Source organism: Ascaphus truei, chromosome 7, assembly GCF_040206685.1.
Source record: "Ascaphus truei isolate aAscTru1 chromosome 7, aAscTru1.hap1, whole genome shotgun sequence".
NCBI classification, from domain to species: domain Eukaryota; kingdom Metazoa; phylum Chordata; class Amphibia; order Anura; family Ascaphidae; genus Ascaphus; species Ascaphus truei.
In genome coordinates, this window is record NC_134489.1 from 79,828,659 (window position 1) to 79,850,037 (window position 21,379).

General features: G+C 43.4%; 1 protein-coding gene across 6 annotated transcripts in view; it reads left to right on the forward strand.

Annotated features, from left to right (window-relative positions):
* Positions 1-21,379, forward strand: part of COBLL1 (cordon-bleu WH2 repeat protein like 1) — a 98,068-nt gene that overhangs the window by 36,263 nt on the left and 40,426 nt on the right. Inside the window, exon 1 of one of the 6 annotated variants that reach the window (XM_075609196.1) lies at positions 17,504-17,644. The exons of the other annotated variants lie outside the window; for them this stretch is intronic. Within the exon in view, the coding sequence (XP_075465311.1) occupies positions 17,610-17,644 (35 nt within the window). The 5' untranslated portion in view covers positions 17,504-17,609. Of the gene's footprint in view, positions 1-17,503; positions 17,645-21,379 lie in introns of those variants that run through there. 6 annotated transcript variants of the gene reach the window in all.

Below are 21,379 nucleotides of genomic sequence, written 5' to 3' on the forward strand. Positions count from 1 at the left end.
CTCTGTGACCCATCGGCATCCGCTGTGTGTACCATCTACAGTGACTGCAAGTAAAGCCCCTTGATTTTATATACCTCTGCCTGAGTCTACAGTTTATTGGGCATGGGTGTGAAAGAAGTCTGCTTTGGTGGTTGTCTCTGGGAATCCTGGAGCCCACTGAAGCTGGAGGTGCTGACACCATGAGCAAAGTCTGAATTCACCCAAAGCCTGTCCTGTTCTCCACACCATCGCGGACCACTCAGCTCTCCTGGACCCTCACAGATATTACCGCACCACAGCAGCAGTAAACAGTAGCACCATCTCTGTGGGGGGGGGGAGGGGAATGTGTTACACTTACATATGCCATGTTCAGTCCTATTTACCAACTATGTCAAGACTTCCACATTTTATATGTCACATATTTTGATCGCCTCAGTCTCATGCGTTCAATTAAAGGAGCAATCCATGCAATTTTTATTGTTTTTTCTTTTCACATTTTGTTTAATACAGAATTGAAGCAAGGGGTCTCCGGAGCTGAACTTCAGTTTATTTCCGCTCCGGAGACCCCCTGCTTCCAGAGATACCTCCGAAGGGGGTGCTGGTATCTCCTGCAGTTGAAAGCTCCCGCATTACATGGGCCAATGGGAAGCCGCACCAGGTGACGTCACGGCTTCCTATTGGCCCACAGACTGCAGGAGCTTTGAAAAGCAGCCATAAACTGAGCCATAGAGCAGCTACCGGCACCTACTATGGAGGTCTGTACCTCTGGAAGAAGGAGTTCCCCGGAGCTGAAATTAATGGGGATCTGCTCAAGAGACCCCGTGCTTAAATCCTGTCTTAAAAATGTTTTTGAATTAAAAATATAAAACGCATTGATTGTCGCTTTAAAGCAACAACTTTTATTAAAACCCTATAAGAATGAAAGGTGGTCCAGTTGAATAGTGCCGGTATCCCTCTGCTTTGTTTAAATCTCTTGATCACGTGGGCCGTGACGCGGGAGAATTTAAATATGGCCGCTGGGATACCGGCACCCCATAACAGGGCCTGTAACTTGGGAAGCAGGGTGTCCCCGGATCTGAAATCAATGTGATTCTGCCCCGAAAACTTCCAGCTACAACAATATGTTATTAAAATAAAATAAAAGCCCAGCGATCGCCTGTTAGATGTGCGCAGGTAGAGTGACTGATTTAGTCTATCTCTTACTGTGTGTCTCTTACAGACAGGTGAAGCCCGGTAGGATTCACACCACGCAAGTCCCATTAAAACAGAGGGACCCCGCTGTGTTAATCCGATAGGCCATTAATCTGGCCACTGGAATCTCGCGGCTACGGATAGGATGCCGTGCAGGACCCGCAAGGCAAGTGGCTCAGAACCGGCAGTCTCATCTGTAAACTTGCTCTATTTCCACATGTAGATTTTAATCTGCATTGGGGCGGGATTTTGACACTTTCATTGAGTGCTGATGAAAGACATAGATTAGGAAAGGTATAATAGATGATTACAGGTGTAATGTAAGCAGCTGAAAGAGATAGGGTTGTGTGTAGCTCTATGTTTGCCCATGTTATAAAATGCCTCAACTTCTCACATGATTCGTATGATGTTCTCAGGAGGCCTCCCTGTGATACTTAGAATAATGCAAGGCTGAAGATAGCCAATCTGTGTTCCTATGCACTGTGTGCTCTGTTTTACTGATATTTGTAGGTGCCAGGCCTCAGTAAATACATACCAAATCAATACTTCTAATATAGCCATGTACAGTTTCCGCTCAAATCATTTTTCACATGAAATTTTACTGAGCTGAATAATATTCTACAACCATGAGTAAATATTGAGGCCTAATATTTGTCTCGGTCAGAAATCAAGGACGTGTATGAAAATAATATTTAACACGTCGCTGCCATTCAATACACTTTTTTGTCTAATGTTTCCTAGTTTTGGTTGAACTTTCAAATGAAGCTATTTCAGAACAAATAATAATAAACATGCCAGATGCATAACTTTGTAACCAACTGTCTCAGAAAAAAAGATTCCCCTTGGCTTTCAGTTCTGTTTGAGTGTAATTTAGACATTGTCAATGATTTAATCTGTAGGAGTGCCATTTGCAGAAAGAGCATCATTCATAGGAAAAGGCAGGCTGATCTGATAAGAGGAGTACCTTGTAAATGTGGATTAAGTGAAAGAACTACAAGGCATTTTAAGTATCTCAGGCATGCCGAGCATTTACAAAAACTATCAGATAGGAGGGAACCATCTGTAGTCTATGACTTATTATAAATCTACTAGCTGAGAGACCCGGCGTTGCCCGGGATGTTTTAGTTTGCCTACGTGTAAGATACACATTTAGATGTACACAGCGCACTACACATGCACTATACACAGCGCTCTGCACATGCACTATACACAGCGCTCTGCACATGCACTATACACAGCGCTCTGCACATGCACTATACACAGCGCTCTGCACATGCACTATACACAGCGCTCTGCACATGCACTATACACAGAGCTCTGCACTATAAAAAGTCCTGTATATAACACATAAAATATGCTACTTTGTATACAGGCACATCATACTGTATACACAGAGGCATACTCTATATACAGATCTATTTCTCTGCATACAGATGCAATTTGCTGTGTATATATAGAATGTGTCCTGCCGATGTATATAGATCGCACTGCGGAGCTCCCCGGCAGTGGAAGGGTTACAGGGCCCTGGTGTGAGCAGGGAGAGGGGTTAAGGGGGTGCACATGTGTAAACTCACTGAGGGGAAGTGAGTGAGGGGAGGTGAAGGGGGGTGAGGGGAGGTGAAGGCCGCTCACTCACCCGTCCGGCAGCTCCCTCACCCGTCCGGCAGCTCCCTCACCCGTCTGGCAGCTCCCTCACCCGTCCGGCAGCTCGCACGTGGATGGGGGGGGGTGAATGCTCGGGAAACAGGGAGAGGCGGAGCCTCCGGGACCGGTGGGGAAGAGAGCGGGAGATGACATCTTGGGACAGGGGGGAGCCGGGACCGGAGGGGCATCCCCCCTCCCATCTCCTGTCGCGCGGCCTGTCACGCGGTGACACGGGGGAGCCGGGACCGGAGTGGCATCCGACCTCCCATCTCGCGCGGCCTGTCACGCGCGGCGCCGGGGTGTGAGCTTGGGGGGGGGGGTGTGAGCTTGGGGGGGGGGGGTGAGCTTGGGGGAGGGGATGAGCTTGGGGGGGGTGAGGTGTGTGTGTGTGTGTGTGTGTGTGTGTGTGTGTGTGTGTGTGTGTGTGTGTGTGTGTGTGTGTGTGTGTGAGAGAGACACTGTGTGTCCTTTGGGCCATCACTCCGCCTCAGGCCAATGAGAGGTTTGTGGGGGCGGCCCAAGGGACCAATGAGATTTCCCCTAGGGACACCGAACATCCAGGCAACAGCCAGCCAGCATGCATGCAGGCAGGCAGGCATACAGTGCTTTCAATTATATAGTATAAGATTGAAGATGTGTAGAGTGGTAAGGTAGAAGGAGAAAAAGGAAAGCACTGTTTTTGCAAAATAAGAAGGCAACTGTTTTAACATTGTATTTGGTGGATGTGAAACGGACCATTCATCTCATGAAATTCATTTTTTATCAAGTGACAGTAATATAATAAGTAACACTCAGACAAACCGTAATAGTGAATATTCTAGATATTTTTTTATTTTCATTTTGTCAGTTTCCAACCTGCCATGGCTTTGGTTTTCGCTACAAGACCCTAAATTAGTGATAATGAGAAGTATCTGCTGCCTATCTATTGCAGTGTTTTTCAACCAGTGCAACCCTCTCCTCTGCCAAGGCTGAGGTGGCCCCGAGGGAAACACTCAGCTGGCTGCTCAGTCTGGAGACAGAGGCTGTGATCTGCCTCTACTCGCTCTCCTCTCTCAGCCTGGCAGAGAAGACCGAGGAAAGGGGAATTACAGCCTCCCCGCCATGAATGTGGACTGTGTGATAGAGTAGGGTGATGAGTGGGGCATGTGTGACGGGGGACGGTTTGAGAAAAACGTAGAGTGCTTTGAGAATAATGGTGAGTATAAAGTGTGGCGTGAGGGGGATGGACATGGAGTGGGTTGAGAATAAGAGTGAGTTTGAAGTGCGAATGTGTTGGGTATGTGTGTGTGAGGAGGGCGAGTTTGGGCTATCTGAGCAAGGAAAGGTTCCGTGTGGTCTGAGGAGCAGGGGTGCCCCAAGATTTTCAAAACCCTCCTGGGGTGCCATTGCTCAAGAAAGGTTGGGAATTACTGACCTATTGATTTATCGCTGTTATCATTCTTGTATGCAAACATTTTCCATACGGTCATTATTTATTCTCTTTCACTTTTTAAAGATACCATAACATGCTTACACTGTGCTAAAAAGACGGCTCTTTATATTTCATTTGTTTTAGTCCAAGTATAATCCTTTACAATGGGTACAACCAATGACTTTTTATGATGCTAATAGCCACGTTAGCAAATTATTTCCAAAGAGTGTGTGTGAAATGAGTACTTTATTGTGACCAATCTGCGTAGCTAAGATAAATGAAGCTTACACACATAGGGTACTAAAATCATATCATTTTTGTTTGTGTCAAAATGTTAGTTCTAAAAAGTAGTATAAGAGTTCATAAAATGTGTGTCATATGTATGATGTCTTCATATAAAGCAGGGGTGAGGAACCTTTTTTCTGCCCAGGGCCATTTTGATATTTATAAAATCATTCGAGGGCCATACAAAACTATCATCTTAAAAATTAGCCTGCTATATTTGGTCAAACATTTCATTAACTCACCACTAATGTGATGGCTGGAACTGCTTCTCTTTGGGTGACTGACTGACTCTTGGGTGGTGGGTGACTATGACTGACTGTGGGTTGGTGTCTGTAAACACAAACACACACACACAGAGAAAATCGGGCAGGGGGAGGGAAATCAGACTCAGACTCTCAGACCCACTCTCAGACTCTCAGACCCACTCTCAGATCCACTCTCAGATCCACTCTCAGACCCACTCTTAGACACACTCTCAGACACACTCTCTTTCTCAGACACACTCGCTCTCTCTCTCAGACACACACGCTCTCTCTCAGACACACACGCTCTCTCTCAGACACACACTCTCAGACACACGCTCTCTCTCTCAGATCGGAGAAGGGGGGATCGGAGCAGGTGCCCTCCTCACCAACTGCTGCTCGGTGTGGGGAGGGGGGGAATCTGAGCAGCGGGGAATCTGATCGGGGGGGGGGGGGAAATCGGAGCTGGTACCCTCCACAACTGCTGCCCGGTATGGGGAGGAGGTCGGTATTGAGGTGTCTCTCCCTCCGCAGACTTGCTCTTCTGTGGACGTGCGCGGAGGAGGGGGGGGAGTCGTGAGAGGAAAAAAATAAAAAATCTTGCATGCCAACACGCGGCAGCCAATCAGGAAAGGGGGAGGTTTTTTCCCCCCGCTCTTTTCTTGCAGGCGCAGCGCGAGCGCGCGAAATCCTGTCACCCAGTGGTAACCAGGTGACTGGATTTATCGAGGGATACGGCCGGGCCCCCTGACTCACGGGGGCCGGACCAAATGATTTTGTGGGCCTTATACGGCACGCGGTCCGGACGTTCTCCACCCCTGATATAAAGTATGACACATAATTCATTGTTTGTAATTCATTTTGAAGCTTTGCGTTATGTTAAATATCTGATTGATGCAATTTAAGCGAAAAACAGAATTGTGTGTATTTTTTGTCATTTATAACTAGGGTTAGCAAATATAAATTATTAGTGTAATATTATTTCTAATAGCCATACCGTGAAAATACATTTTCTTAACCAATGTATTTATACATTCGTTCTGCGTCAAATACATTTCAGTTGATACTTACTGTACTGTAGCAGTATAATTTTGTGCTAACAATATGAACAGACTTTTTAGGGTTTACGGCAAGTTCAATTGTTAGATGATTTTAATGCACTTTTTCCTATTTTGGTGCGTGCAAAAACATTCTTTTTTAGTACATACATTATTAGATATGTAAGCCCAGCACACGGTTGATTTCTCTGTGCCCCAAAAATGAAAACAAATCATTTTTGCTGCTGATTGCACAGATTGAGAAATGTCACGTTAGTAAATAGGCGCACAGAAGAGCAATATAAAACAAGATTTCTGTGCACCAATCGTTGGCCACAAAAGCGGGTTGGCGATGTGTAAGGCTGCGCCTACACTCACACAGACGGAGCGGAACGGAGGGGACGCGCACCCACGCTGCAATACACTTGCTAAAGCCTGAACTTTTTCATGGCTTTGCAGGGTATGCAGCGGGCGCGATTTGGGGGCGTGGCAATAAAAATTTGGAGCCGTGGCAATGACGTTCCGGCGCGGACGTCACTTCCCTACCTTACATCCCGATCCACGGGCATTTTTTCAGATTCAGCCTCTGAAGCACTGTGCAGACAAGTTCACTTTCCCCCGGTATGGAAATTAACTTCAATTTTGTGTGTGTTGTGTATGTTGTTTGTGTTGTGTGTGTTTACCACCGGCATACAAAAAAAAAATGGCGTCACTTTGAAAATGTAATTTCACTTTGATTGGAGGAGACAGGTCACGTGATCATGCCATCGCGCAAAAAATCACTTGGCTCTGTCTCCATCAATTTTGCGTCTTTGCCAGCTGTGTCTGACGTGCGCGCTGGCTCCATCTATAGGCATCGTCAAAGAGGACCACAGATGTGAACGCGCAGCGTGCGCGTGCCTCCGAAACGTCTGCTATAGTATAGACGCAGCTTAATGCTGCGGCCACGCTGGCGCTGATCGCGTTCATGCTTGAGAGCGGTGACGTCACCAGATCTTCAAGCATGAGCGCCGGGTGACCTGTCTATTTTGCAAGTGCGTGTGTGGGGGTGTTGGGGGCTTGTTGAGCGCACTTCTAACTCTCTTTTTTTTGTCTCCTCAAGTGCCAAGCTTGGGAGAGTGTGCGTGCGGAGACGGGACAATTTAAATTGCAGAAACTAAACTCGGCAAGCGCTGTGCGCTCAGCGCTAGCGTGGCCGCAGCCTAATACATGTACAGAGGGCCCAGATTGTTGGGTTACATTGTTGCGCTTTGACCCTGTGTTTTTAAATGACTAAGAAAATCATTATTCCAAGTTAATCAGATCATCATTATCCTTGTCATGGAAAGTTTCCAAACACCAGGCTATCAGATTATCTTGCTAAGTACTCTTGCTGATCTAAAAGTTTAGGTACACATTATCATAATTGTAGCAGGAAGCTTAGCCATCAAAAATACCTGTTTTTCTAGTCTTATGAAGACGCATTTATTGAAAGATTATATAATTAAACCTGTTTTTTGCTATAGGTAAGTATACACTGGAATGCCCTTCCCCTCAATGCCCGACTAGCACCCTCTCTATCCACTTTTGAGACCCACCTTAAGACACACTTGCTTAAAGAATCATATGAATAGCACTGTGGCTAATACTATACACATGATACATAAAGCTTGGTCCCTTGCAGACACACTTACCAGAATGCCTTCCCACTGTCTCTGTATGTTCTCCCTACCAATTAGATTGTAAGATCTTCCGCGCAGGGACTCCTCTTCCACAATGTTACTTTTATGTCTGATGCACTTATTCCCATGATGTGTTATTTGTAGTTATTTATTATTTATTTGATTGTCAAGTGTATTACTACTGTGAAGCGCTATGTACATTAATGGTGCTATATAAATAAAGACATACTGTACATACATACATACACGAACCATGTTGCCTGTGTCAGTGTTTTGATATTGTTTCCATACCTACAGTATGCACAGACCATATGCATGTTCCTGTATTTATTGTTATTGTTAGAGATTGCATTTTTAAGTGATAACCATGAGTACAAGTTCATTTTGATTTAACGCATTATCTTGTCGTCTACCTGTATGTGACCATCACCACACAACTGTGACTGATAGAGATATAGGTCAAGGAGATTTGGATGTGGCAATTTCGCCGTGACCAAATGACTGCCAGTGTTTAGGCGCAACTCACCTCGCTGCGGGACACTCGGCCACAGGCTGCTTTTGCCGCCAAGATAAGCCCCTTACCTTAACCCTAAAACTCCCTAATGTTAACCCCTTTTACTAACACTACCCCTACCCTTAAAACATTAACCACTTACCCCCTTAAGTTAACCCTTACTCTAAGCACTAAAACTTACCTTATATTAGAAGCGGGAGGCGGCTCAGTGTCCAGCAGTCAACCGACTGCCACCAAATTATATATATGTCCAGCTATCTCTCTACCTTCCCCTGTCATGTAAGTTCTAATAGGATGTAGACAGTGACAGGCTATAGTATGGGGTTTCCCCCCTCCTCATGCTGAATTCCTGAGTGACGGGAGTGGAGTTGACACAGGGATCTGTGATAGCCAATGGTGGTACAGATACTGGGCCGTCCCTCTTTGAGCTGCAGGAAGAAAGTGTCTAAATTAGAGATTGAAGTTCAGCCCTTAGGGTGAGACCTTCAGGTTGGTTCCAGCCTGACCCTGCATGAGGTAGGATGTGTTGGAAATGTCTCCTCCCGGCCGGGGGTGAGACATGTGCTCAGCCCCTCATGGGCTGAACACATAACCTAATCCAGCTAGGCCTCATCATTACCCGTAGGCCAGTACCATTCAGAAGCCATGGATCTACCCTATCAATTTGAGCATATGCTGAAACAACACCAGCAGTGGCTGGTGTTGTAATAAAGGACATTCTCATTTGTACTTCTGGCTCCGCTGCTGTCTGTGTGGAGAGAGGTAGTGATATTAAGGACTGTCATAGCGGGGACCGCCTTCAGCCTTGCTGAACCCCCTATGTCTGGAGGCTATATATACACATACAGTACGCATACACACCGGGCACGACAAATTATGCAAAACGCTACTCGCCAGACAAGAAAGGGACTCGCTCCCTAAACAAAAGTGTTTTTTTTTTTTTTAATATGAGCTGTGGTAGAATCCACTAGAGTTGGTAGCTATACTGGTGCTCAGCACACTCTCACAAGTCACAGAAACAATCCTGAATCTAGCTGACAAAACTACAGACAAAGAACGCTGTGACGTTCGAAATGCGTTGGATGGGTCTTTTGTCACATTAAAGTGCCCTTTTAATTCATTTTTGATTCTGGGTCCTTCCTGCTCCGTTTTTGCTAGTGCGCTTTTGTCCTCCATTCACTCCTGTAAAACTACAGACAAGAAAGCAGCTCTCCCCTCCCCCTCCGCCTTCTCACTGTGGCCAGGAGTCCGTTCCTGTGTGGGTTGGTGGGCAGCAGGTTCATGTTTGTCACCACATCCCTCGGTTCCAGGCCTGGAAGTTCTAATTTTTGTTTCTATGTAACCATGTGTGTGGTTGTGTGTTCTTATTTGTCGAGTCTTGTAATATAAATAAATATATATATAATTTGGTACATCAGTCACAGTGGTGTGGGCATCAACACATAGTGGACATTGGGATGATGAGTTAGTTAGATTGCACACAACTGACCTTGTTTCTTTTTCAATCACAATTGCATCAAAGGCTTCACAACCCTACAACATCACAGGAGGTCCATCTCTGCTAACTACATTTCACATTTTTTTTTAAAGATTGGAACTAGGGGTCCCAGAGATACTTTACGAGTAAAGTTACTGTTATTCTTGGTTTTTAAAGGGGATGCAAATGGCTGTTCAATAAGAAAGTATATGAGTATATGAGAATAAAACCCGGCGCTACTAACTAATCCTACAAATAGATATATGCAGCTCTAACCCTAAGAAAACCATCAACCTCTAGGTTCTGATACAGTACTGTGAGAAATAAGGGGAGCGCTAGCTGGTAATAATTAAAAAAAAGTGCTATTCTAAATAAACAGGTGTCCTTATATAATTATCTTCCCCAATCCCTTGCTGTGTAGTTAAAGTGCTACATTGAAATATTCAAAGTGCAGTGCATAAATATACATATAAAGGTGTACAGAATAATATTTTTTATTTTTAATCTGTACACCTTTATATGTATATGTATGCACTGCACTTTGAATATTTCAATTTAGCACTTTAACTACACAGCAAGGGATTGGTGAAGATATTTATGTAAGGACACTTGTTTATTTAGAATTGCACTTTTTTAATTATTATTACTAGTTAGCACTCCCCTTATTTCTCACAGTACTCTTCAATAGCCATTTTGTTTCTCCAAGGGAGAGATTTAAAATGTGTAACTTTAATTTCAAAAATGTTACCCAGGTTTGAAGCAGGGAGGGGGTCTGCGGAGCTGAACTTTATTAATTTCAGCTCTGGGGACCCCCTGCTACCAGAGATACTTACTTCCATAGTTGGTGCCTGTAGCCACTCTTCTTGGTTATAAGGGTTCACTTTATGGCGGAGTTTCAATGCTCCAGCGCCTTTGGGCCATAGTAAGCCGTGACATCATCAGGTTCATCTTCCTACTGGCCAGCGTGACGCGGGTGCTTAAAACTTTAAACCCCAGCCGGAGCGGTTACCGGCACCTACTATGGAGGTAAGTATCTCTGGAAGCAGAGAACCTCCAGAGCTGAAATTAATGGGGTACAGCTATGGAGAACCCCTGCTTCAATCCCGGATTAAAAAAAAAAAAAAAAAAAAAAAAGAAGGTGCTTGGATTGTCGATTCACTGCTGGATGAACGCTTCCACAATGTTCTTCCAGATACTCATAATACAGTATGCTGTGAAATAAAACATTTGAGAAAAGACCATTACCGTAGAGAATACACTGCTTTTTTTTTTTTTTAAACAAAAAGATTTGTTTTGTAAAGTGTAAGTGACGTGTGTTTAGAAAACATAGCGCTATATCTGGTATTAAAATATAATGTATTGGTTCAATTCTTATCTGAGGGCTACAAGCAAAGGGTTGTAGTTCCGTGCCTTGAATTTTAGTTGTGATATTAAATATCCAAAAGTACTGAAACAGCAATAACATCTACCCAGCCCCTTTAAGTTATGGAGTGTTATACATGGCCCTATACATTTTGGTAGCCTAATGCTTGGCATTGAAATGGGTCTGACTACAACAAGAACACTCATTCAACCTTTATTTAATATCCTGGACAACCAAGCACACGTTGTCTCCTGTCTCCCCCTCCCCCCACCTATTCCATGACTTTATGTCTGGCTCTAATAAATAGTGGCAAACAAAGATCTTAAGCTTGTTAAACTAAAAACAGCACTATTTTATATGCCTAACTTACGTACAAGGACATTGCATTTCTATTACTTCACTTGGTTGACATGAACGCAGCAATCTTCTCCAAATAGATACTGTATGATTTTTTTTATCTTACCTGAACTGGGGGTTGACCCGGAGCTCATCCATGTCCCCGACATCCGGTAACCCCTCGGTTCTCCAAATATTTTTCCTTTTTTTGTGCTGGTTTTGACACCAAACAAACGACAAACATGCCCATGGGGGTCACCAATATAAAGACATGATGTCATTTTTTCATGATCTGGCTTTTCTATTGGCCGCTGGGCTGAGACTTAACTCTGCTACCATATTTGTGCACATATTCTGTCCAGTGCCACAGCGCAGGAATCAAGGGACCATGGAGAAGCTCCGGGGACCCCTCGATTTAGGTAAGATAATAAACAAGCCGCAATGCTTCTGGAAGTTAAAGCAGGGCAGCATATTTGCTTCATACAAAAAAAAAAAGTTAGATTCCTGATTATGTGATGCAAAACATTCCTTTCGTGCACACGTACACATTGTGCTTGGCACTTTACACTGCATACACAAGTGTCTCTTAGGCCGAGTCCATAGACGGACAGGCCGCGCTGAGCCACTGCATCCTCAATGAGGATGCCTTGAGAGGGGGCTCACGTGAGCGTCCGCAGGCGTGCGGAGGCTTTGGAGTTTTCAGCCGAGCGCCAAGCTGTTTTTCAGCGCGCTGTCGGCTGAAAACATCCAATCAGCCTGAAGCAGCGTCAACGTCACGGCGCCGTGATGTCGGCGCCGTGACGTTGACGTCAGTACTTCGCGGGCGATTGGCCCAGCGACGTCACTGCCCTGCCTCCAACCACCTCCCCCCGGCTCCCTTCGCGCACTGCAAGTCCGTGGAATCGCGCTGACTAATGCAGGCGAGCATCAGCGTTAGCGCGCCTCCGCTCTCCTCACCCTTCTATGGCCCGGGCCTTACATTTGATTATATTGTGAAACTATGTCATGCTATGTTACAGAATACATTGGCAGATGGCAGATGCAACAGATATCTTAAAAAAAATTAAAAAAAGTGGACTTTTTTTAGAAAGGAAAGGTATGCAGGGATATACCAAATACTGTAAGAAAACATGGAAAGGGTGTTGACACAGGGAGTAATGCGATTGCCATTATTGGAGTCAGGAAGGAATTTATTTTTCCCCTTATGAGATATCATTGGATAATGCTTCAATGGAGTTTTTTTTTTTGCCTTCCTCTGGATCAAAATACTGATAATACAAATATAGGTCAGGGGTGGGCCAAAAATACAAAACATTTTAGGAGCCAGCCACCTTTTCTAGGAGCCAGCATTATGTTAAGCGCGCCCTCTCCACCTGTCGGTGGCTCTGTGTGTATCTGTGACACACTGACACACATACTGTACACACGCCTGCCCCTCCCACATTGAGAGCAGATGGTGGGCAGAGTACAGGAGAACTTCTACTCGCTCCGTCCTGACCCCTCACAAGCCTCTACCTCCTCCTCTCCGACACCCCTGCTCCCTTCACCGAGCGGTGCAGCAGTGACATGACCTGTCAATCCCAGCCGCAGCTAGTCCCAGCGCGTCAGGTCCAGCTTTGATGTCGCTGGGGAGTGCCGTTGAGATTAACAGGTCAGTAATCACAGCGCAGAGCAGAAGTGCCAGGGGGGACATTATAGGATAAATATCTGTCGTCTAAATTTAACATAGGTGGAACTGGATGGACATATGTTTATTTTGAAACCTTGTCTACTACAGTATGTAACATTTGCTGACATACTGTATGGTATTCTTTCCTACAGGTTGGTTGCATATTTAGTTTCTGGTTTTTCTAATGTCCTTAAAGCAACAATATTATATACGCCCCTCCCTTTTTTTTCTTCCTTTTTATATGTAAAGCATGTGACAATGTACAATTCTACATTTTTACCTAAATTGACAATCGTTTGGCACTCCTGTTATGAATCTGTAAAAATCCTGATTGTGTGACTAACCAAATGGCTACCTTACTTTCATAGTCATAGGCAGTGTTGCTTTGGAAACTGCAACAGTTCTGTTTGTGATACTTTGTTGCCAAAAGGCAAACCTCAAAAAGGCGTGTGTGAGAACCTTTTTCAAAAGAGGAAGTGGATGTTACTTTCTAAATGGTTGCTGTAGCAACCAAAGGATGATCAGTACATTCAAATCATTACAAATTGCATTAGAAGTTTAAAAAAAGGGAGACTGTATTATCTAATACTACATAACTGATTAATATATATATATATATATATATATTGACAAACGGCTTACTCCGGGACTCCACTGTCTGTCCAGGACTGTTAGAACACGGTCTTTTAGGGTAGGTTAAATGACGAGGCGTAACGTGCTGTTCCTTTAAGCAGGCTACTGCCTGGTTTATTCAGTCCCAGGCACTGAGATTGCCACACTGCATACACAAGAAACACAAGCAAAACAAAAGCCTGCTCACCTGAGCAATAACTTAACTGAGGTTTTACCCTGACTAGGATTGGGGCGGCTTGTCCGCTTCCAATAAACAAAAATAAGGAACTTTGCAATTTGATAAAGGTACAAAATGATTTAACCTGTTTGGGGAGAGGCTTTTCCCCTCTCTGCTTCCAGCAGCCTTCCTGCCTCCAGTCTCTTGGGGAGAGGGAAGAGGAACCAGGAAATCAGTCTTAAATACCTGATTTCTAACTAGCAGGACAGGTGACAGAAATCAGGCAGCAGACAAACTCTGGTCTGGATCCCTCATCCCTCAGTTCCAGCACTTGCCAAACTGTGGGATGGAGTGCATGCATTCTGAGGCGGCACTTTTCAGCCTAAATAGGATAGAAACTGTTCAGTATCCTGGGAGACCTATATATGGAATTTATTACCATACCCTGTTTCTGTCACAATATATATATATATATATATATATACAGTGGTTGACAAATCACCAAAAAATCTACTCGCCACACAAAAAAATCTACTCGCCACCTAGTACCAAACGTGTGCTGCTTGGGCCAATATTTACTCGCCCGGGGGTTAAATCCACTCGCCCGGGGCGAGCAAATGTATAGGTTTGTCGAACACTGTATATATATATATATATATATATATTTTTTTTTTTCATGTTTTGCTGCCTTCATATTTACTATGAACACTAGCTACTTGTCTTACAAATGCAGACTTTTATTTTTTTACTATCCTTATGATTAGAAAAATGTATGAAAATTACCCTACAGTAAGTCACCTGTGCGCAAACTGGGGGGTAGGAGAATTTCTAGGGGGGGCGCGGGCAGTTACAGAGCCCCCGCTCTCTTCCCCATGGCATTTAAATGAAATGCCGGGGGAGGCGTGAGGCCTCTGTAACTCACTTACCTGCTGCCAGCCGGGTCTTCGGCGATGCGGCGCCATTGCAACGCAGCGTCAAATGATGCGGTGGGGGTCATGTGACATCATATGACCCGCGACGTCATTTGACGCCATTGGGAGAGGGAGGGCGCAAATGCTGCGGCTCCCAGGAAGGGGGATGCAGCTCAAAAAGTTTGCGCACCGCTGCCCTAAGTTACCATTGGCCTCGACTATGGCCCAATGTATTAAATGGGAAGAGTTGGTAGGTACCTTGGGCCAGTTCAAGTGAAGTGAAAGTGCTGGAAGGTGTCTTAAGGCAGAGCACCACTTAATATAATATGCCCCATTTGTAAATCTTATGTGCCTTTGTGAAATTAAGTTTTACGTTTCCAAAAACAAAATAGCTAGAGACCCAGTTTTATAGCACATTGATTTTACATATATTTCAAAGCCGCAATCCCGCAAGAAATTATTATTTGTTTTTTCATTTACCTGAACCCGAGGGGTTTCTTGCATTTCATCCATGGTCTCCCCACCTCCAGAAACTCCCTTATTGCCTAAATACTTATTTTTTATGGAATTTTTTTTTTAACAGGTTTACCCAGCATTTTATATGAAATCTCAATCCTATTAACAATAATTATATCATGTTATTTCATATTATACAGTACCCACTCCCACCTTATTTTATAACCCTGTCCTTAAAGAGGTACTCCCACTTACCTCACTCACAATGACATTAGTTTAATCAATAAACGAAATAAACTTTTTTTGTTGTTAAAGAGGTCAAAATACAAAACAAGGGTGCTCCGTATAAACATCACAACTGGAATAACAGAAACTTGGATTAAAAAAAAAATAATGAAGTAGTCTTTAATGCAAAAATGTAATTCTTTTGGAAAATTAGCCCCTTTGCTGTGGGAAAGGCCAGAAACCCCTTGTTTTTCCTTTCCAGCTTAGAACCTGAGTAAAGCCTAGGACATAGTAAAATCAGCGCCGCTGAGGCGGGCTGAGCCGCGCTGAACAGATGCACAAAGCCCGTGCATCTGTAATCGACGCGGCTATAGTTTCTCCCTCCGCATGCGTGCTGATGCTGAGAAAATCAGAAGAGACAGGAGAGTTTGAAATGTTGCCGCTTGGGGGAGTGGAGGAGCGGTCACGTGACCACTCCCATCCAATGGGGCTGCAGCCTTTTTTTTTTTCATACTGTGTCGGTGTTCTGAGATAGCAGAGCCACCAGACCAGACAGAGTAGAGGCAGCACAGAGGTGTGTGTGTGTGTGTGTGTGTGTGTGTGTGTGTGTGTGTGTGTGTGTGTGTGTGTGTGTGTGTGTGTGTGTGTGTGTGTGTGTGTGTGTGTGTGTGTGTGTGTGTGTGTGTGTGTGTGTGTGTGTGTGTGTGTGTATATTTATCAAAGTTGCACAATGTTAATAAATAATTTATTCTCACAACATGTCTTTTTTTTTAATTTTTATATATATATATATATATATAATATACACACACAAACATATATACACACACAGGTTCCCCAGTGACACACAGACCACTTCAAAGTGACACACACACACACACTGACAGCTACCAAGTGACACACACACACAGTGATACCCGCCTCCCAAGTGCGCTTGCTGTCTCCTCTGCCAGGACAGCAAAAAGTGTTTACTATGTCCCAGGCCTAACTGATTACTGTACAATTACATCTTAAGTGTTTCTCCCACCAACTTCACCTTACTCAGTTAGGACCATTCAGAAGAGGTGGGACACGATTGAGACAGTGTCACATGGAAATGTGTCACATTGTCACAATTATAGCACACACAAAAGGAGCTACTTTCAGATAATTAAAAATGTGGCTAAGCATCAAATTAAAAAAAAGAGAGGCATCAGTCATCCAGATTTAACCACCTTAACATGTCACTCACTGCATGTGGTTCATTTTGGTCCTGGAAGGAATGACAGTATATAGTTAAATAACTTTAGAAATAAGCTAATTATTAAATATTACATAGAATAAATGTCTTTTCCTCCTAAAGAAAATATTTAGTCAGTAGACATTATTATTGTATGATCATTGTGTTGTGAGAGCAATCCTTTCAGCTGGATTTGGATTTGGATATATATATATATATATATATATATATATATATATATATATATATATATATATATATATATATATATACACACACACTTGATTTTGCTTTCATTATTTATACAATAGTTCCAGATGCAACATTTGACTTGCTACTCTACTAACTGGGACTCAGTCTAATGGACATGTCAGGACTGCATCTGATTAGTTTAGTTTGCATAGTACAGGTTTGTGGAGTGGTTTCCACTTGCAACACTGCCGTTGATCTTAATTTGCCATAGTGGACCTTCAGTTTATGTATACTACTTATTAAGATCATCATGCTGCACAACGGGTGCAAGAAAACAGCACAAGATTTATTAGAACAAAAGTCTTATTGCTTTCAATGTTTGTGTTCAACCAATTTAGCAGCACCGACTTTGATTAGTATCCTGTGCATTAAATCATGCCCCAGTTGTAGAACCTCCCCCCCCCCCCCAAAGAAGGTCAGGTTTTCAGGATATCACTGTTTCACAGAGGTTGCTCAATCAGTCCCTGCTTCAGCACAAGTAGCTCAATCAGAGGCCTCTGATGAAGCCACATGTGCTGAAGCTCGGATATTCTGAAAACCTGACCTGTTGTGGGGCTTGAGGGCTGGAGTTGAGCACCCCTGGTCTAGGTTACAAAACAGAAGCCCAGCCAATGCAAAACCATGTGCACAGGATGTAGCAACATTGAATCCCATAGTTATTAGTTATACATCCGGTGCTGTTTTCCATCTACATTTTGCCCAGTTTTGTATCTGGGACACTAGGAAGTAGGCTGAGTATCTTTGCATGGTTGAATTGCCAAGTTGACAACTGCATAGCAGGCACAATAAAGCTTCTTAAGGATTAGCCTTTGCTAGCAGATCTGTAGCTGTTCGTGAAATAAGACTGCAAGAATATAAATAGTCCAGTTAAGTAATGCTGTTCGCAAAAAGGTGGAGCCATTAAGTAACAAGCAAAAGCAGCATATTTGGTCCTTTAGTTTGCTGGAATGAAGAGAAAAGTGTGGAAACTGTCATGCTGGAGGTAAGATAATAATAATGATGATATTCATAATTTAATCTTCGTTAAACTGTAATTGTGAGTTGCCCTTATAGTGGGAAAGGTTTAAAAAAACAAAAAACTTTATTTGACTTGTAGGAAAGTTCTCCCCGTAAGGAAAGTGATTTTTGTTTTTACACAGTATTTTGTTGCTAAAAATAGATTTCTAAGAGCAAAATTTTGGAGTCGATAGAATCCATTCGAACAGTTTCTAAACATTGCATATCTGGATTCTAATGTTCCCAGCTAAAAATAACATCAGATAATTAAACATTTTCTGAAACACCCATTGGTAATTTCTAAACAAATGCTGTTTCTTAAAATAATCTGGAGGTAGTGCAGAATTAAATGAGCTATATTATTTTTCAGATTGTACAGTATGTCCCTGGTGGACCACCTGTGTCCCAGGGGATAGTGTTCTTTTTTTATGTGCTGCTAAACTGTTTCTTTACCATTTCCCCCTGTTGTTCATTACAATCAATCTGAATAAACACTTTGCTGTTCCTTGCCAATGTTTTTTAATTTCTCATTGTTACTACCCAGCCTCACCCCACGGCTCCATTTTATCTTTATTTAGAAAATCACTTTCAAGACGTCTGGCTTTTTTTTCTCTTTATTTTGTGTTTTTTTTTCTTCTTCCTGGAATCGGACAATGTCTGCTTAACATTTTGTTAACCCACTTGGGTTTTTAGCCGAAAATAGCCCAATCTGCAGCTTTGGCACTTATAGAATGAGCCACTCAGTGCGGGAGGGGTGTCAATTAAAAAGTAATGCAGTTAATGCCCTTTCAGTACTGAATGGGTTATAGAGATCTCAGTAGTATATTCACCATTTTTAATTTTATCATGTGATCGTGTTGAAACTCTGCAAGTAAAAGTCAGGGGATAAGGTGCATGTGATTACTTTTTATTTGTAATGCTGTACTTACCGTGTATGTTCACTGTCTTCAAAAGCACTTCAGATGCATTCACTACTGATAGACACTGAAAAGTATCATACATTATGCAGTATGTGATTCTAATAATTATCGTGGTTCAACTATGCCATAGTAATAATATGGGAGGCACTAGAACACTTGCATCAGGAATTTAAAGACCATTTATTCCAGGAACTGTACTTTATTACTCGCTCTTGCACACACATGACTATATTTGTATGAATTATGAGGCTCTTTTTACTAACAGCCTTTATATGCCCAGTCATAAAGTACATTATAATCAATGATGTAATAGTCTTCTCATACGTGTACGTTTAATGGGTAATCATGCTGGCTTGGTATGGCCATATTAGACTGTGGGGCATGAGTTTTCTTCAATCAGGATGCTTATCGATAATGACACAGTTTAAAATGCTATAATTACTGTGGGGGGATTTGATGTAAAGTTGGTGATTTCACTCCATAGTCGGATGAGCTGTAGATTAGTTGTAGGTTGTGATATATTCTAGGGGACAAATATTAGATGCAGAACTTTTCAAATATATTTCATCTATGAAGGGCTCTAATGTGGGTCCCCTAAAGCAGTGGTGCACAGCACATGGTTGGAAAAAATTGTGGGGGTCGCCAAAACCTGCTTTTGAATGGGACCCCTGCAGTGTTAATCTTCTGACTACAATCTAATATAGAGCAGCCCGTGTATCTCTCCCTCCCTGCTTTCTCCCTCCGGCAGCCTGGATGACAACATAGATGCCCGAATATGGATATGCCCATATTCGGCCATCTAAAAACGTCATCCAGGCTGCCGGAGAGACAGAGCAGGGAGGGAGCGAGAGGCATAGGCTGCTGCTGTAGTGTAAGTTAGTTTCTGTAGTTTTAAGTCAAAAGATTAACGCAGCAGGGACCCCCATAGAGTAAATCCTATAATGTTTTGGAGGTTTGTGTAGTGGACATTTACATTGTAGTGGTTGCGGCTAAATCAAGATTGCGCACCACTGCTCTAAAATGTATAACTTCTACAATGAATCTACTGAACATTTCAGCAACACAAATATAGCGACTAGAATTTGGAATGAATAGAGGAGATTCACCATGGTTCCAGCATTAACTGCCATTTAACTCAATGGCATGTAATCCTGGATTGGGTGTGTTACCCTGCAGCGGACCTTGGTGAATAACCACCATCGTAGGGATGGGAAAAACATATCCATAACTAGCTCAGCCTGTCTAGTTGACCTGATTCTATGTTGTCTTATTTTACTTTCCTATTTTACTTTGGCTGGATGGCCACCTGACCCTGGAAGGCATATTTAAGCAGTTTTATTTTGAAATAGCAATCTCCTGTAACCCTTCTTTCATTTTTTTTTTTTTTGCTCTCCCCCATTTATTTTAATACATGATGCGTACTGGAGCTGAGCCATGCTTTTATTTTTAACTCTAAGGAACCCCCAGTAATTGAGATACTGGTGAAGTTACCTGGTTTAAATCTCTCAGAAACAAATGTCGGACTAGTAGCAAGCTGTAACATCAGGTATGGTTTACTATTGGACGTCCATTTAAACACTCTTTAAAACCTGGAAGTAATATGGGTAACATCACCAGTAAGTATCTCAGGAATCAAGGGTCCTCAGAGATTATATTGCATGGTTACACTCTGGAGGACCCTCCCTCCTGTTTAAATGTGGTGTTGAATAAAGGGGAGGAGTTAGCGGTGTAATCCCCCTCTGGGAGTAATATGTGTATCTAGAGGGTTAAGAGCCCTTAAGGATTAACTGCATGGTTTGTTGCAGCATATCACCCCTCTCCTATTACATAGCTACAGTGTGGCAGTCTCATCACATGGTCAGTCACTGGACAGAAACCTTAGCCAGGTGCACATTCTGGAAGATGTTGATTCTGCCCTCAGGTGTAGGATATCAAGTATAATTTTAACCACACCTACAGTACCTTCTATAAGATGTTTAGTCTGCCACCAGGGTCAGAATAACTAAGCAATATCCAAACCCCTCCCCCTGTATTCAGGGAGATGTTGACCTCACAGAAGGGTATAAATAGAGCTACAGAAGCTCCCAGGCCCCTACTGTAGGATTCTGGGAGAAGGATAAAGAGGTGCCTCATATATAGTCAGTTAAATGTGCAACTATATGTTTAGTATGAGTGATCATCTTTTTGTGGTTTTAGAGTAAGTAAAACTGTCCCTTATTTATACAGGGCCACACAGTGTAGGGTATGGTGGATCCTACCCTCATTTAAGGGTTGTACATCATATGCATGGTACCCATGCCAGGGGATTCCTTGAGTAGGGTCCCAGAGTGTCACACTGAACTTGCCTAATGACAGGCCCTTCAGCACATTGACAGCCAAGGTAGAGACTTTTAGAGCAGCGGTGTGCAAAGTAGGAGGCGCTTGATTCGCTGCAGGGGTTGCCGGGTTTACAGAGGCCCCGCGCACTTCCCGAAGCCGGGGAAGCTACAAGGCCTCTGTAAACTTCAACTCACCTTGATTCAGACGGCTCCTTGTGACGTGTCGCCATGGCAACTGGGCATCAAATGACGCCGCACGCTCATGTGAAGTCGCGTTACCATGGCAATGTGACGTCATGACGTCTGAGTCAAGTTAACCAGGGGGGGCGTGAGGAGAGGGGGACAGCCGGCAAGGGGGTGCAGGGGAAAAAGATTGCGCTCCCCTGTACTAAGCACTGTACAGAGTGATAGGATGGATATCCTTGAGGAATGGTGCAGGCTTAAAAAAGGGTACTGGTGGGCTGCTGGTAAGCCTCAGATCAC